Raw genomic sequence first — 18,746 nt, forward strand, 5'->3', positions numbered from 1 at the left:
TGGATGGTGGGAGGAAACCGGGGAACCCGGGGGAAACCCACGCGGACACGGGGAGAACATGCAAACTCCACACAGAAATACCAGATGGCTCAGCGAGGACCCAACACCATTGGTATTCTTGCTGTGAGGCAACAGTGCTAGTCACTGGGCCACCGTGCCGCCCATTCTGGATAAAGGAGGAAGAAGGGGAGGAGAGGGGGGTTTCTTCCAGACGAAGATAATTGTAGAAAGGAAATGAGGATATATATAGTGATTTGGGATCCTTTGATTGGAGGATCATAATTAGTTATTGTGGACCAGCTGGGTAAATCATGAGCACATGCTCCTCTTGAAATTAGTTTAAAACTAAACTTCACTTATATTGACACAACGTGTCAAAACAAAGAAAATAAAGCTGTATAGGTGCACTTTTTAATTAAACAAACTTTTCTTATATAAAAAAAAAAACTTTACATTTAAAAAAATAGTTATTGTCATGTCTCTAAAATATGCACAGTAATCGGTCCTGGCTAAAAGTCCCAGATCAGCAGTGTACTACACTTAAAAGGGGAGTAATCTCTCATTAAAGCAATGTTATTGTAAACAAATATTGTTAAACCATATTAAAAAAATAACTGTAAGCAAAAGAAAGCAGGTGAAACATACCATGCACACGGTTAATATAGGCCTGTTAATAATCTGTTCATAGAATAATTAAAATGAATGCAATGACCGCCGCTGCTATTCTTACAAAAGAATATGTGTATTATTTTTATCTTGAGCTCTTGAAAGCAGCAGGGGTCTGTTCTTAGTACGTGGATTACTCAGTTAGCTGGATTTGGATATTGACGATTTGACATGATCCAGGATCGTTTCGTTCTTCAAAACTGATCTGAGAGTTGTTGTCATGGCAACAGTTCTGCTAGCTCAAACCTGATCGGAAGCAGGTTCAAATCATATAAACAGGATTAGATCAGCTCAGTGCATGCAAAGATAGAGAAAGTATGTACCGAATTCTGATATTTTCTTTATATACACTTGGGAAAATAGTAAATAGTAATAGTAATATTTTAACTATATATATAAAGTTATAGTTATTAATAAAATAAATAAAGTTATATATATATATATGTATATTAATAAAACTGCAATTAAGCAATCTGCACCCCCGAAATAAAAATACAAAGACTGCCACCTGGTGGTGCAAAGAGGAATCTTATTGATATGAACTTTTTAGATCTCTTTAGTACAAATTGTGTATAATAGAAATGCAGAATATGTGACTTTTAAAACAATAAATAATACATTAATGCAGTCGTAATCATGTTTTGGCAGTTAATATGCCAGTGATTTGATGCTTCACAAAAGTTGCAGACGCCTTTCACAAAATCAAAATGCTTTTGTAAACATCCAGTTATTCCATAAAGTGATTAATAAACCGGCTGCTATAATAAAGAAAATATTTTCTAAATGTAGAACTAAATACATTGATATGCATTGAAATACATGATGAATACTCTTGACACAAGTGTAAAGCCTGCAGCTCACAACAAATGTGGAAGGTTATTGCGTGTCATATTTAACAAACCGTTGACTGCTAATTTGATGTAATTTTGCTCACATGGATAATTGAATATTAATCAGATGATGTCATTACGCTGCTGTGCCGTCAGCCAATCGTTGCATTGCTGATCATGATTTCGAGGATGGATAGATCTGTCCTTCACAACACACGCAGCGATCTCAGATCAGTTCATCCAGACATTCTAATCTGATTCGCGAACTTGTTTGAAGAATCAAATTAGTTAGTCAGTTATCAAGATTAACAGATCCAGCATCTGCCAAATCATCTTAGATCATTTAAGCGAGGTACGAAGAACCGACCCCAGGACTGTGAGTGAACGATCATCGCTCTTTGTCCAGTCTATTTCAAACTGATCACAGCAGTTGCGCTTCCTCTAGGCATGGTTGCTTTACGTTCAACACAAGTTAGTTTTCAATCCCAGGGATCACACGCAATCTCTAAGCACCTCTTTTATTTCAGAAAGGGCTGTACAGTACGTGAATCTGCTTTTAACTAGCCAACAAAAACATAAACAAATGAGCTGACATCTATAGTTGGGTCTGAATGATCATCATCTTTGCGCCGTGTCATTGGTTTAGTGATTATGTTCTGTTCTTCAGCTGTCAAACATCATTTACAGCCGCTCTTCCGTGACAGCTTTTCATTAATATCACAGCCGGTGCGGTGGCTCGATTTCATCTGCCTTTTGTCTCAGCGTTTGTCAACTACATCGTGTCCACGTGGAAATGTGGACAAACTGCTTTAAATTCACGTCTGGTTTCTCAGCGTAAGCACTTTTTACACTGAAGTGATTATGAAGCCGACTGAGCCGGAAGATGTATTCCCTGTAGCCCTCCGTTTCTCATAGGGAGCGAGGCTGAATACTGAATACGCTGCTTTTCTGTTCTGGCTTTACTTGTAAAGGCTTTTTCAATGTATTGCATTGCGTTTAATGGAAAGCTGTGTCAAGAATTGAACATTCTGGTATCGTTTACTTGTCCAAACTGCTAAAAAAATATATGTTTTAGTCTTGTTTCTAAAACAAATATCTAAAAATTAAGAAATCGAGAAGCAATTTTTGTTGTTAGACAAGCAAAAAATATTGTTTTGTTTTCAGAAATGAAGAGTTTTTATTTAAAAACAAGCAACATAATCTGCCAGTGCATGAGGATAAGAGAAATAATGTTGTTTTGGCTTTAAAATGAGATCATTTCACTCATTAGCAGATTATTTTGCTTGTTTTGCTCTGCATTTTAAACTAATATTTCTAAAAACAAGACGATATATTTTATAATACAATACTTTTTTGTCATTATTTTGTGGACGTCAAATAGACGTCAAGGTTTTGACATCAAATATTCGGTCATTGTTTACTCGCTTTTACTTTTATAGCTAAAACAAAATATACACAGACAAATCCCATTCCTATTAATTTAGTTTACTGTTAACCATGTTTCTGTAAAAATATACAGTAACAAAAATACTGTGTTTACATTTAAAGCACCATTTATCTTGCTGTATATGTATTTACAGAACTACATGCATATCTTTACTGTAGAATATACAGTAATGTTCACAATGCAACTTTAATATATAGTAACATACAACATAACTGTCTTACAGTAAAGTACAGCTCATATTACAGTTAAATACTGTGCAATTTACTCAAAGCCATAACAGTGTACCCGATACCTAAATCCAATAACCATTACAGAATTACTGCATAAGAAGAATGTAATAGTTGTATGTGATGCCTTTGATGATCTGTTTGTTCCGTTATTTTAAAACGAATAAAAAAAACAAAAGTAAGAAATGTGTTGAAGAAATCTGCTCTCCGTTCAACAGAAATTGGGGGAAAAAATACAGTGGGGCGAATAATTTTGTCTTCATATTGGACACTTAAATGCATAGACAGAGGGGAATATTGCAGTGTGATGGAACAAACTATACACTAGGGATGTAATGACGGCACGTGTGTGTTTTTGAATAGCTGACTGTATTGAAGAGCGTTATTGTTTGACATTTCAAGGTCATTTCCAAATTGATGCCATTGATTGCATGATAAATCAAAGCTCCGCTCGCTGCATTAAAGGATATAGAGACTGATTGGTTTTCTCTTTGGCCTGGTCTTATAGCTGTGATTTATTTCACTCAGAAGATGGAGCAGTTAAAGGGCTAAAGCAATCAGAGGCTGTGTGTGTGTGTGTGTGTGCTTGTGCATGTGTGTGCGTGTCAGAGCATCTTCTAAATCTGATTTTGTATATGAAAATAGCACTGTGAAATATTATTATTGTTCATAATTATTAGAGACGAGTTTCAATAACTCATCTCTAATAACTGATTAATTTTCTCTTTGTCATGATGACAGCACATAATATTAGACTAGATATTCTTCAAGACACTTCTATACAGATTAAAGTGACATGTAAAGGCTTTACTAGGTTAATTAGGGTAACTAGGCAGGTTAGGGTAATTAGGCAAGTCATTGTATATCGATTGTTTGTTGTGGAGACAGTCGAACAAATATATACTGTAGCTTAAGGGGGCGAATAATATTGACCTTAAAATGGTGTTTAAAAAATTTATAACTGGTTTTCTTCTAGCTGAAATAAAACAAATAAGACTTTCTCCAGAAGAAAAAATATTATAGGAAATACTGTGAACATTTACTGAATCTGTTCAACATCATTTGGGAAATATTTAAAAAAGAAAAGAAATTAAGAGGGGGCGAATAACTCTGACTTCAAGTGTTTATTGCACAATAACAAAATATCGCAATGTTCGATTTTTCCAATGTCCTGCAGTCCTAGGGCGCTATCATACACCCGGCGCAGTGTGGCGCAAGGTGCGGCGCAATACTTGTTTGGTAGTTTCAGCTTGGCGCAAGAGTGGTTTTTAGGCGTTGCGCTACGCTGTTTAAATAGCAAATGCATTAGCGCTCATATGTGCGCCCATAGGTGTTCTGGTCTAAAAAGGAAGGTGTTCTGAGGCGGACCGCTGGTGCGTCGCTATTTTGAGAAACTATAATAGATTTTTCATTAGACCAAAACTAACCCGGTCTAAACTCCAGCGCAGAGTTGCACCTGGCTTACACACTGCTTAATACACACAAGAGAGCAATAGGCAAATATCTTTACATATGAAAACATTTAAATATTAAGGATATATATAGGATATAATAAGAATAGATATAGGATATAAATATAAAGGATTAAAATATTACAAAACATATTATTTTCTAGTCGACATAAATATGAAAAATCACTGCTTTATGTCTTCTTCATCTCGGGAGGCTTTTTCAGTTCCTTCATGACAATTTGCTTCTGTATAATGTTATTATTATTAGCAGTATTATTTATTATATCCATATTTATATTTGTTTTATTAAAAACAAGCTTAGATTTGTCCACCTGTCAGGTTTTAGACCATATGGGGCGCAGCATGTGTTTTAGGATGTAACTCAGGTTTTTGAGCACACTTCATTATTATTGTTCATTTATTCGTTTGCTGGAAATTAGAACTGAATTTAGAAATAGTTTTGAAACGAATATTTGCGCTTAACAAACAAAATTATTTATTTATAGGCTAATTGATGTCTGTGTGTAAAGGTTTCCCTATCCAAGAGTGAAAGTGATCCATTATCTCTCATTCTCACGCAGTAGATGCTCTGTTTAACTGTTTTCTGTTAATAAACTGTTTACTGTTTACTGTTTGCTTGTGAAATGCTCATTTTTTCCACTTAGACTTACTTTACGTCCTGCAAATAGTGAATGCGCTCTTGGCGTGACGCAGCTGACTCTTAAAGGGAATGGGAGATGAGACTCTGATTGGTTTATTCTCAAAACACACCTATAACTCATTAAGAAAATAAACTCAACCCTTTTAGACCAAGGGCCATAGCGCAAAGCGGATTTTCCCATCCTTAAATTAACAAAAACGTGTTCTGACACGCCCTGAAAGCGCTTGCGCCCTGCGTTTTGCGCTCTGCGCATGGACCGTCAAAATAGAGCCCCAAGTGTGTGTGTGTTCGGCATGGCTGTAGTTCACAGTAATGGTCTTATTTGTGGAGGTGAGATTGTGTATCTAAGCTCCTCTGTGTATGTGTGTGTGACTGTATTATGCCGCTACAGCCTCATCAGATCCACCTTACTGCTTAGACCTGAAGTGTGTGTCTGCTCTGCGTGTGATGAACATGAGAGACGGAGGCGAAGATTAGATTTTGTAACGGTCAGAAAAACGGCCATGTAGAGTCGAGAGCTGAACACAAAGTCAGTCTGACCTTAGAAGAAGAGATCACTGAAACCTGATACAGAGGTATCTTCATCATCATCATCATCTTGCTCGCTCTCACACACACACACACACACACACACACACACACACACACACACTCTCTTTTTCTCTCGCTCTCTTTCGAGTCATGATCTTTATTTATATAATGGCTTTGTGCAATGTAGATTGCATCAGTGTAGCTTAAAGTACACATGAAATCTAAACTAACCATGTTGATTTTGTTAGCTCGCATTGCTAGTTTTGAGGTGAATTCATCTGTGCATGTTAAGAAAAATAAAACGGTTTGCCCTTGTAATCTTCAACCGAAGTCAGAAAATGTTTGTTTTGAGTTCAATCCTCTGATTAGGTCAGTCTGAGGTGTTGGGGCGGGGCTAACACACTTAACCACGCCCCTCCAGCTGTCAACACACAAAAATGATGAGCAGGAGGAGTCTGTTAGGTTGTAATAACTCTTTACAAAGGCGAAGCAGTGGCGCAGTAGGTAGTGCTGTCGCCTCGCAGCAAGAAGGTCGCTGGTTCGAGCCTCGGCTCAGTTGGCGTTTCTGTGTGGAGTTTGCATGTTCTCTTTGCATTCACCTGGGTTTCCTCCGGGTGCTCCGGTTTCCCCCACAGTCCAAAGACATGCGGTACAGGTGAATTGGGTAGGCTAAATTGTCCGTAGTGTATGAGTGTGTGTGTGAATGTGTGTGTGGATGTTTTCCCAGAGAGGGGTTGCGGTTGGAAGGGCATCCGCTGCTTGAAAACTTACTGGATAAGTTGGCAGTTCATTCCACTGTGGCGACCCCGGATTAGCCGACAAGAAAATGAACTCTCCACAAACCCTTTTCCCCATCTTTCTGAATGAAACACCTACTCGGCTACATCCAATCAGCTCGCAGTCGAAAAGACAAGCCACGCCCACTATTTTCTCATTTAATATGTATGCTCCACATGGCTTTGACAATGACACATCTGGACCCTTGAATCTCTCTTCTGTCTGTGTTCTGCAATGGACAGATCTGTGTCTTAGATCGTCCTCTAGATCTACCCACTGGACGCTGGTATTGATCACAGAGCGCTCTGGGAAGCAATCAGCGTCATATTAATTCAGACAAATCTCTCTTGCGTTTCACCTTCCCTTAACCCTCATCCCTTTCTTTCCTGCATCTCAGGTCAAGCTTTTTTCGTGATCCTCATTGGTTTTTGTTTGTGTGAGTCCCTCAGACTCATCCTTTATTTACATCCTCCTCTGTTTTCTGCTGTCTCTGTAGTATTTATCGATCTGTGGCCGTCACTGTATCTGTCTGTATAGGATAATCAAACCACACAGCTGGACACTTCAGGATGGATGTACTGGAACAACCGCTTATTTATTCAAGAGTTTGATTGACAGGATGGTGTATGATCACGTCCTCTAGAAATGGAGTTTTGTTATTGAGTGCACATTGGCTTGGGGAACCTGAAAATATGCAGTTTTTTGTTTTTTGTGATGATTCTAATGTGTGGAAACATAAATAATTAAATAAATATCTTAACACATTTTAGTATCTATTAATACATAAATAATTTGGGAGAGATTTGTTTTATTTTCATGGCGCTTTCAGGTATTAAATTTAATCCTAAGCTTGGCAAATGTGAATTGACTAACCTTAAGGGTCTCTGATTTCCTCATTCATTTTCTTGTCGGCTTAGTCCCTTTATTAATCTGGGATCGCCACAGCGGAATGAACCGCCAACTTACCCAGCAAGTTTTTACGCAGTGGATGCCCTTTCAGCCCCAACCCATCTCTGGGAAACATCCACACACACATTCACACACACACTCCCATACACTACAGAAAATTTAGCCTACCCAATTCACCTGTACCGCATGTCTTTGGAATTTGGGGGAAACCCACGCGAACGCAGGGAGAACATGCAAACTCCACACAGAAACGCCAACTGACCCAGCAGAGGCTCGAACCAGCGACCTTCTTGCTGTGAGGCGACAGCACTACCTACTGCACCACTGCTTCGCTCTCTCTGATTTCCATCAAGTTTTTTTAAAGAGCAGCTCACTGTAGTATTGGTAACCGAGCAACCAACAGTAAACAAGGCAAGCCTAATGGAGACAGCTGATTGGTCACTTAGATGTGATGTTCTCTAAATCAGGAGTTCCCAAACTTTTTGACCTGCGACCCCCAACATGACAATGCCAGTGACTATTATGTAACATTATGTAATTACGTTGAATTATGTAATTCTTATGGTTTAATAAAAGTAAATAGATGTTTGGAAATCACCAGGCGACCCCCCCTTTCATTGTCTAGCGACCCCTCGGGGGGTCCCGACCCCCACTCTGAGAACCACTGCTCTAAATCAGAGTTTGTTCGACAGATGCATTTCTGATTCTGAATTCTTATGTTAGGATGGAAACCTGTCTTCAATTTTCATCTGACATGTTGGCTGTCAATCATTTACAAACAAGCTTCAGGCAGAACTCTGTGGACCCCTTATACGATGCTTTCGTGACCCTTGGCAGTTCCAGGTTACTACACTCTTTCATTGTATGCAAGAAGTGTGTGGTAAGTCCTGTGAAAGAAGCAGTTGTGAGGATTTTAAATGACATGAATGGGAGTAAATGATGATCAAATTGGAGCCGAGGATCTTCGCCTGAACCCGAAGGAACCCGACGGGTCCCAGCAGGTTCGGGCTTAATTTCAATTCTTTTAGATGGGGTATAGCTGGGCTCGGGCTTGCCTTCCAGCGCGCGTGGTAAATGAACAGTCATTCACTTAAAGGGTCACGAAACACCAAAACACATTTTATAAGCTGTTGACAGTGGTATATGTGTCCCACACTGCTGAAAACACTATTGCTTGCGTTATTTCAAGCAAATTGGTACTTCCGGTTTGAAACGAATTTTTGAAGCTGCGTCACGGTCATGAGATAATAGCGTGTATTCCAGCGTGTAGACTGGACGTCTGTGCCAGAGTGTGTCTTATTACGTCTTACAGTGTGCTGCATTAATGCATGAGTAAGGCTTGGTTCAAACCAATCAGCGCGCTCTATTGTGCAACTTCATTAATATTCATTACTGTCACAGTGTTTAGACGACAGAGACGCCACGTTGTGTTGGCAAAACAAGCGTGAAGTGTTGCTTTTATAGTTTGCTGCAGTTCAGTTTTGTTTTCATTTTCTCTCTGTGAGAGCTCAGCTGGAGTCACGTGTGGATTAACAGTGTACACGACGCTCGACAACAATAACTTACATGTCTAAGGAGGAACATTGTTTACCTGAGAGCTGTTCTCATCTGCAAACGCTGAGATCCGGATTCGCTTGTAGTCTCCTCTTAATAAAGACGCGGCTCTAGTTGCTGGTGATTGTCCTGTCTCTACAGATTTGGTTAGTGAGCGACCAGTGCTCTTTGTTTATTCAGTTTGTTCGTATCGAACTAAGTTAACTATTGCACCGAGTGTAAACATGTTAGCACCACAACCAAACTTTAACCTCGTGTAGGATTTTCACCTCATTTTGTGACCGGAATAACACACGCGGCTTTCTGACACTACCTGCCGTATGCATCTAAGTTTCCGGGAAATGCTGAGTTTTTTTTTTCTCTCATTCGCCGTGCGGTATCAAACATTGCATGAAAAATACACGCTTAGAGCAGCTCCCCGAATCAAATATCTCGTTTGTCGCGAGGGACATGAATGAATTCCCTGAATGAAAGAGCCAAACTGCAGTTAAAGTCCACCATTTAACAATTTGGCAAATAATTTGACAACAGATGTCCATGTAAACACAGTCACTTTGTCCCCTGTGTGTGTGTATTTTGACTCTGAAATTCAGCGGGCCCAAATAGACACTCCCACACCAAGCCTCTTTTCTTCCTCCAACACTCCCCCCTAAACAGAGCTGGACACGCCCACTTCTCTGACTTTTTCCAAAGTAGAGGTGTGAAAACACCCTGCTGAAACGAGGGGGTTTCATGGCCCTTTAAGTATAGTGCTTAAAGAGCTCATCAACTTCTACTCAAGTCACTTTTATGATAGAGCACTTTTACTTTTGCTTAAGTCTGGGTCTCTAGTACTGTATTCATCTCTGCTTATCAGGCCTAACTTTTATAGCTTGACTACAGCTCTAGATTAAATACTTAAATTTCATATTTGGAAGCACCAAGACAATTGACCAACTGTATCCTAAATTATGTTCCTATATGTACTGTAACAATAGCAAATCTCTTAAGATATATTACATTCAGAAGAGGGATTTAGGTCACATCCAACCCTGGGGAAGGCACCTAGTCTAATGTTTGCCCACAAAAAGTGCTGAGCGAGGTTGTTGAACTAGTTTGAGCAGAGCGACTGAATGGGGAATGTTGTATAAACTCAATGCATCTCATACATCATTTTTTAAAACATGTGCGATGTCTGATGCTCTTTGCCTTCATTACATACATAAATGTCATCGTTTTCACTGTCCATTTTACCTGACCGTCATCACCTAAAGGTCATTGAGGCAGTCTGCAGTGTTGGCTATAATCATTGAGCTGCAATGTGAATACTCCATTTGAAATGATGCTAATATTTAATTCTGAAATAATCAATAGCTTACAGTAGTCGTGGCGTGGTGTGTTTCAATGAGATAAGATTGGCCACTTCAGAGCTGTCATTTATCTTTGAGACGAGCAATTGTTTCCTGTCACCTCTATGCTAATGGAAGTCCATTTTTAAGCCCTGTTACTGTATTGATCATCATGAGCGGTAAACTGTCACTCGAGTGAATAAATAATGATGGAAGCTTGTGTCGGATACATTTCCAATCCAGACTCGAGGGAATTTGTGCTGGTGGTGCAATTATCTAACTGGCTCTGCTTAAAGCAGGCGTGGCCAACCCTGTTCCTGGAGAGCCACTGTCCTGCAGATTTCAGTTGCTACCCATATCAAACACACCACGCTGGAATTATCACATGGTGTTCAGGTCCTATTTAATTGGTTCAGGTCCCCCCCGGTTTAAAGACTCAAATAAAATCATTACTGGAGGATCTTCTGGTCCCTTCTTGGAGCATTCAATCATTTACTCCCATTCCAAGTCGTCATAACTGCTTCTTTCAAAGCACTTTTTTACATACAATGAAAGAGTTTAGTAATCTGGAAATGCCAACCCTGCTGAAAAATCCAGCTTAAACCAGCCTAGGCTGGTTGGCTGGTTTTAGCTGGTCGACCAGGCTGGTTTTAGAGGAGTTTTGGCCACTTCCAGGCTGGTTTCCAGCCATTTCCAGGCTGGTCTTAGCTGGTCAGGCTGGGAGATAACCAGCTAAAACCAGCTTGACCAGCCTAGCCAGTCTGGGAGCCCAGCCAAAACCAGCTATGTCCAGCTTAAACCAGGCTGGTCAAGCTGGTTTTAGCTGGATTAGGCTGGTCATTTTCCAGCCTGAACAGCTAGGACAAGGCTGGAAATGGCTGGAAACCAGCCTGGAAATGGCCAAAACCCCTCTAAAACCAGCCTGGTCAACCAATTAAAACCAGCCAACCAGCCTAGGCTGGTTTAAGCTGTTTTTTTCAGCAGGCTAAGAAAACTTTGTTGTTGTTTTCAGACATGGCAATAAACTATAAACCTCTCTAGCCCACAAAACCTATTAACTTTAGCTTTGACACGACAGAAAAATGACACTACTGAATATTGTCCGCCTCCAGTCCTCACCGCACATCTCATAGCCATCCGTCTGAGCTGATAGAAAATCCATTTATTGCTGCTCTTCACGGGTGTGTGTGTGTGTGTGTGTGTGTGTGTAAGGATTCATGCGACCTGGTGAGCAAACACAGTTTGCTGAGTCAGTCTGTGGACAGGAATGAATTAACAAACTAACATCGTTAACAGCTTCCACACACACACCTGTGTTTGGCCTGTATTTACAGTTGACGTCAGAATTATTAGCCCCCCTGCATATTTCCCCCCCAATATCTGCTTTAGGTTTATTTTTCAGCACATTTCTAAACATAATAGTTTTAATAGCTCATCTCTTATATCTCTGCCATGATGACAGTAAATAAACAGTAACTGTATCTATATTTTCATTTTATGGCACATTTAAGATGCATTTGTGTACATTTTGATGTTGTTATGTCGTACAGCTTAAACGTTGAACACATATTTATGAGTTAGTGAACGCAATAAAGGAAGCCACTATCCAACACGAGGAGTCAGTACAGGGATCTTGCTTTCACTGAGCCACCGGGTTCATTTATAATTCATTAAAAAACAAGAGAGCTCATTCTGGCAGGGTGTGGAAAGCTGTTGTACCCCGTTTCACACGAACACAGCATCAAATATCTGCAGGGCGTTATGATCCTCTATCATTTTGGACAATTTTCACTGTCTAGAAGCTGAAGGCACATTTGAGACCCAGATAGATAACTGTTAGGTATTTAGCAATGAAGCTAGAGTCACCCGGCACACAGAAGCCCTGAACATGACGCAAATCCGCGTCTGTCCTGAAGTGAATTTATCGTGCGAATGAAGCGGGTAAACTCAAAATGTTTACGTGCCTATTTACTCGCGAATAGCGTGATTTGTCCGCGCTTGCTGCATCTGGTGAAAATGGCCAGAAGAATAATGGTTGAAACTGAGCCTGGTTCCTCTCGAGGTTTTTCTTCTTTCACCTCGTCAATAGACGATTCACATGGCCGCCATTTTCAAAAGCGAAATCGAGGCTGCGGTGGGAAGAAACCCGGAAGTATCATTGGGAGTTACATAGGAATGTTGTGTAGCTGGCTGTATATCTTATCAGCGAAGAGAAAGTGACACAAATTCATCATTTCTTCGCCTTTCAGGTGACCCGAAGGTCCTTTCTGAATGAATGGTGAATGTAAAAAGGGATAACAAGAGCTCGTTTTCAGCTAAGTTAAGGGAAATGGCACTAGTTAGCTAACGTTTTCTTTCCCAAACACCCGTTTTAGATGCCATTCATCAAACTCGAGTTAATGAACTGATTCTTTCACTATATTAGACTTGTCATGATACTGAATTAAAAGAAAGACCGGCAATTTCACGCTAAGATTTAAGGCAATGTTGATTGCTTTCTTAAAGCAGCGCTGATTTGCCATTGTGTTCACGTGCTCAACAGAAATGATTGTGATTGGCCGAGAAGGTCATCAGTTCACCCACCGCTGTATACCGAGCGCAAACACAGACGAGCCGAGCGATCTGCTTGATGACTCGACTGATCTTGACAGCTGCTTCGAGCTTCAGTCTGTGTGTCTGTGTTTTCACTGGGTGAACAGCAGTAAACTGAGTGCTAACCAAACACAGATACACGGAGACTATGTTAGCGGGAAATAGCCGGGTTTAAAACTACAGGACCAGGACAACACTATTACAGACAACACGAGGGTGTGCAGTGTTTATCACTCACCGGGTTACACAGGCTGAAGCAGGAAAGCGTCCTCACGGTGTTTAACTAGTGCCATGAGCTGAGGCCTAGTAGGACACTTAAGCGCATCACAGAGATTGTGATCTTGTTTGATGCAAAATTGCTTTTATTTGTTTAAAATAAACTTACTGAATGATATTGAAGTGATGTTTACACCATTTCTGCATTTTGAAATCTCTGCAGCAGCTGGAGGTTTGTAGTACACAGCATGTTACTGCAATGTTTACAGTGCTGGTCCTTTACTTCCGGGTTTCTTCCCACCGCAGCCTCGCTTTGGTTCTTTAAAATGGGTGAAATAAGCGTATTGGTGAAGTTTGTTCCTCGCCACTGTCGCCTCTGGCTTGCTTGGTTTGGGATCTGTGTAACCCTATGATCATTCATTAAGAAGTGTCCTTTCTCTGTTGTAAATCCTACAGATAGTCTTCCGCAAGATCAGTGACGTGAAACGAGAGGAAGAGGAGATGCTGCGGAGGAAGAACGAAGCTCCTCTGAATCTCCCTCCAGATCACCCGGTGCGGCGTCTTTTCCAGCGCTTTCGGCAGCAGAGAGAGGCTCGTCTGGCAGCGGAGCGGGCCAATCAGGTAGAGCAGGACGTGGAGAAAGGTAAATCAGAGCAAACCGTGGTGAAAGAAATCACCTCACCCACCAGCATCATCACCGTAACAGAGAGTCCAGCCACATTGAATACCTTATCCCCGACCACACCATCCACCAAAACATTATGCAGAGCAAAACTGAACACTCCCCTAGCCCCGAACACAGCACAAAAATCAGCAGAAGCTCCCAAAAGTAAAGGCTGGAGTCGGTTTAAGGAAGCCACGGCCAAATCTGACCTCTCCTTAAGTTCTGTGTCCAAAGCCGAGTCCATGGAGATGCTGCCGGACAGGACTAAATCTCAAGATGAGTTATTGTCCCTGAAGAAGACAGACTCCTGCGATAGTGGCATCACCAAGAGTGACCCGCGCCTAGACAATATGGGCAGTGCCGAGACCCCTCAGGACCGGAGCCCGGTTCAGCCTGAAGAAAAGCGCCTGTTTTACCCTATCCCGGAGCACAGTCTGCAGGCCTGCTTCTCGGAGCTAAGGCAAGATCTGCAGGGGGATATCCACTCGCTGGGCTGCAGGATGAGTGCACTTGAAGGACAGCTGGCCGAGATGCTAAGACTGCTCGCAGAGAGAAACTCCTCAGGACCTGCAGAGCTGCACCACATTTCAAGACCAAACTCGCCTGATTCAGAAAAGGATGACAATATATCTTCATAATATGTGTTTTAATGGGATTATTCACCCAAAACAGTATCATATAGGCCCAATATGACTTGTTACATCCCTACAATATGTAACTTTCAGTGATCCAACACGTGAGCATTTATTTTCAGTTAGCAAAAGCAAATTATTACCCTTTTTTCAGTCTATTTAAACTGTTGAAATCCATAATACAGTGCATCTGGAAAGTATTCACAGCGCTTCTCTTTTTCCACATGTGTTTATGTCACAGCCTTATTCCAAAATGGATTAACTTCATTGATTTCCTCTAAATTCTTCACACAATCCCCCATAGTGACAATGTGAAAAAAGAGTTTCTGAAATTGTTGCAAATTTACTAAAAATAAAAAGCTGAAAAATCAGATGTACCTCTGTGTTCACAGCCTTTGCTCAATACTTTGTTGATGCACCTTTGGCAGTGATTACAGCCTCAAGTCTTTTTGAATATGATGCCAAAATCTCTGCTTACCTGTCTTTGGGATTTTTTGCCCATTCCTCTTTGCAGCACCTCTCAAGCTCTATCAGGTTGAATGGGAAGCGACGGTGTGCAGCCATTTTCAGATCTGTCCAGAGATGTTCAATAGGATTTAGGTCTGGGCTCTGGCTGGGCCACTCAAGGACATTCTCCGAGTTGTTGTGAAGCCACTCCATTGATATCCTGGTGGTGTGCTTTGGGTCATTGTCCTGCTGGAAGATGAAGCGTCGCCCCAGTCTGAGGTCAAGAGTACTCTGAAGCAGGTCTTCATTCAGGATGTCTCTGTACATTGCTGCATTCATCTTTTCCTCTATCCTGACTAGTCTTGCAGTTCCTGCTGCTGAAACACATCCCCACAGCATGATGCCAACACCACCATGCTTCACTGTAGGGATGCTGTTAGCCTGGTGATGAGCGCTGCCTGCTGTTCTCCAAACGTAACGACTGGCGTTCACTCCAAACACTTCAGTTTGAGTCTCATCAGAGCAGAGAGTTTAGGTTCTGATGCTCTGAGAGTCCTCCTTTGGTAAACTCCAGGCGGGGAGTGTCTTCCGTCTGGCCGCTCTACCATACAGATGCCTGATTGGTGGATTGCTGCACAGATGGTTGTCCTTCTGTAAGGTTCTCCTCTCTCCACAGAAAAACGCTGGAGCTCAGACAGGGTGACCATCGGGTTATTGATCACCTCCCTGACTAAGGCCCTTCTCCACTGATCACTCAGGTTAGATGTCCGGCCAGCTCTAGGAAGAGTCCTGGTGGTTAAACATCTTCCACTTACGGATGACGGAGGCCGCTGTGCTCATTAGAGCTTCCAGAGCAGCAGAAATGTTTCTGTAAGCTTCCCCAGCCCCACAATTCTGTCTTGGAGGTCTACAGACAATTCCTTTGTCTTCATGCTTGGTTTGTGCTTTGTCATGCACTGTCAACCCTGGGCCCTTATATAGACAGGTGCCTTTTCACATCATGTCCAATCAGCTGAATTGAGCACAGGTAAACTCCAATGAAGCTGCTGAAACATCTCAGGAATGATCAGTGGAGACAGAATGTACCTGAGCTTCACGCCAAAGACTGTGTGTAGAATTTTGAGAAAATGAAGGAATTTAATTAATTTTGGAATAAGGCTTTAACAAAAAAATGTGAAAAAAGTGAAGCGCTATCAATATTTTCCAGATGCACTGTAGATTTTGATGTTTCCTCCAACAACTTTTAACGTTAAAGAATTGACATTTTCATGGTAAGCTGCCTATTTGTTTAACGTGAACCGTTTTTTTTTTTTAAATTAGAAAATACTATGGAGCTTGTTTATGTGCTAAAATGCAAATGCAGAAATGACCAGATTTCCCCTGTTGGTAAATTCCTGATCGCAAAGTTTGTTTATTTTTAAACTGCATATGAATTGTGACTCGTTTATTTTATATGAACTTCAACATGCAATAAGAGGACATTATGGTCCTGATTTTGGCCCATTATTATGGCCCATTATTTTGTAATATCAAAAAAGTATACATGCAATTATGTATTTACCATTGTTAGCAAATGCACGAAGCTAACAGATTAGCTGGTGGTTAAGCAATACTGATATAACTGTGTTAAGTTCATAAACGAGGCGCCGATGTGAGAATAAATGAAGCATGAAATAGGCTGCAGTGGTGTTCATGTAGCATGTGATTTTTAGCACTCTCGCCAGAAATCCATAGCCATTTATGAAGTCCTTTTTGTTTTGTGAATGTCAAGAAGGTGTCGGAGTGTTTTTTTGTTTGGTAGTGCGTCCGAAACATTGAAGTGTTGAACATTTTGCAGAATTTGCACTTGAACGGGTTTATTGTTTGAGTCAATGTACAGTATATCCTGTATGCACTGTGACTCGATGGGACTCCTTGATTGTACTTTCTTTTCTATTTTGATTTTAGTTGAAAGGATATCAGAAAAATGAAACGCTTGAATAATAATAGTTATCTTAAAGACACGGTTCACCTACAAATTTAACTCATCCTTCACTTGTTCCAAACCTTTCCAGCAGGCACAGGATGTCAACATGACGTCAGATTCACGTTGCATTTTGTTAGGACATTAAAATCAGGTTGACGTCAAAACCCAACGTCAGGCTGACGGCAATGTCCAACACATCCTAAAATCAACCAAATATCAACGTCTAATGATCATACAGCTTGGCATTGTGTGGACGTTACCACTGTGACGTCAATCAGATGTTAGATTTTGGTTGTCATACCTGACGAATAATTGTCAGCATTTGACGTCTATATGACATTTTAAGATATTGCCTCGACGTTTGATTGTGGTCACTTTCCAACGTTCAACCTAAAATCAACCAAAAATCAACAACTAATGATGTTACAGCTTGACGTTGTGTGGAAATTACCACTATCACATCTGTCAGATGTTGGATTTTGGTTGCCATACCTGACGAATAAATGTCAGTATTTGACGTCAATATGACGTTGGCTCGATGGTGGATTTTGGTGACTTTCCAACACAACCAAAAGACAACCAAATATGAACCTCCAATGAGGTTACAGGTTGACGTTGTGTGGAAGTTACCACTATGACGTTTATCAGATGTTAAATTTTAGTCACCATACCTGACGAATAAATGTCAGTATTTGATGTCAATATGACGTTGTTTTAAGATATTGGCTCAACGTTGGATTTTGCTCTCTTTCCAACACAACCAAAAAACAACCAAATATCAACGCCTAATGATGTTACAGCTTGACGTTGTGTGGACGTTACCACTATGACGTCTATCAGATGTTAGATTTTGGTTGCCATACCTGATGAATAAATATTAGTATTTGATGTCAATATGACGTTGGTTTATGATGTTGGCTCCACGTTGGATTGTTGTCACTTTCCAACGCAACCATGTTATAGCTTGACGTTGTGTGGACATTACTATTATGACTATTGACTATTGATAGGGACACTATGCCGTCTATCAGACGTTGGATTTTGGTTGCCATACCTTAGGTATTTGATGTCTAGATGTTGACTCGATGTTGGATTTTAGTCACTTTTCAACACAACCAAAAAACAACCAAATATCAACGTCTCATGAAGTTACAGCTTGACGTTGTGTGGACGTTACCACTATGACGTCTATCAGATGTTAGATTTTGGTTGCCATACCTGATGAATAAATATTAGTATTTGACGTCAATATGACGTTGGTTTATGATGTTGGCTCCACGTTGGATTGTTGTCACTTTCCAACGCAACCATGTTATAGCTTGACGTTGTGTGGACATTACTATTATGACTATTGACTATTGATATGGCCACTATGCCGTCTATCAGACGTTGGATTTTGGTTGCCATACCTTAGGTATTTGATGTCTAGATGTTGACTCGATGTTGGATTTTAGTCACTTTTCAACACAACCAAAAAACAACCAAATATCAACGTCTCATGAAGTTACAGCTTGACGTTGTGTGGACGTTACCACTATGACGTCTATCAGACGTTAGATTTTGGTTGCCATACCTGATGAATGAATATTAGTATTTGACATTAATATGATGTTTGGTTAAGATGTTGGTCTAAGGTTGGATTTTGGTCACTTTCTAACAACCTAAAATCAACCAAATATCAACCTCCAATTATGTTACAGCTTGACGTTGTGTGTACGTTACCACTATGACGTCTATCAGATGTTGGATTTTGGTTGCCATACCTGACGAATAAATGTCAGCATTTGACGTCAATATGACGTTGGTTTGACATATTGCCTCGACGTTGGATTGTGGTCACTTTCCAAC

The 18,746-nt window shown here is 40.7% G+C and overlaps 1 protein-coding gene across 2 annotated transcripts in view; it reads left to right on the forward strand.

Moving 5' to 3' along the window:
- The window catches only part of kcnh1b (potassium voltage-gated channel, subfamily H (eag-related), member 1b), a 52,015-nt gene extending 35,407 nt beyond the window's left edge, over window positions 1-16,608 (forward strand). Inside the window, exon 12 of one of the 2 annotated variants that reach the window (XM_009296521.5) lies at window positions 13,646-16,608. In XM_009296521.5, coding sequence (XP_009294796.1) covers window positions 13,646-14,491 — 846 coding nt within the window. In that variant the 3' untranslated portion in view covers window positions 14,492-16,608. 2 annotated transcript variants of the gene reach the window in all.
- The last annotated feature ends 2,138 nt before the right edge of the window (window positions 16,609-18,746 follow it).

This window comes from Danio rerio, chromosome 22, assembly GCF_049306965.1.
Source record: "Danio rerio strain Tuebingen ecotype United States chromosome 22, GRCz12tu, whole genome shotgun sequence".
In the NCBI taxonomy this organism is placed as follows: domain Eukaryota; kingdom Metazoa; phylum Chordata; class Actinopteri; order Cypriniformes; family Danionidae; genus Danio; species Danio rerio.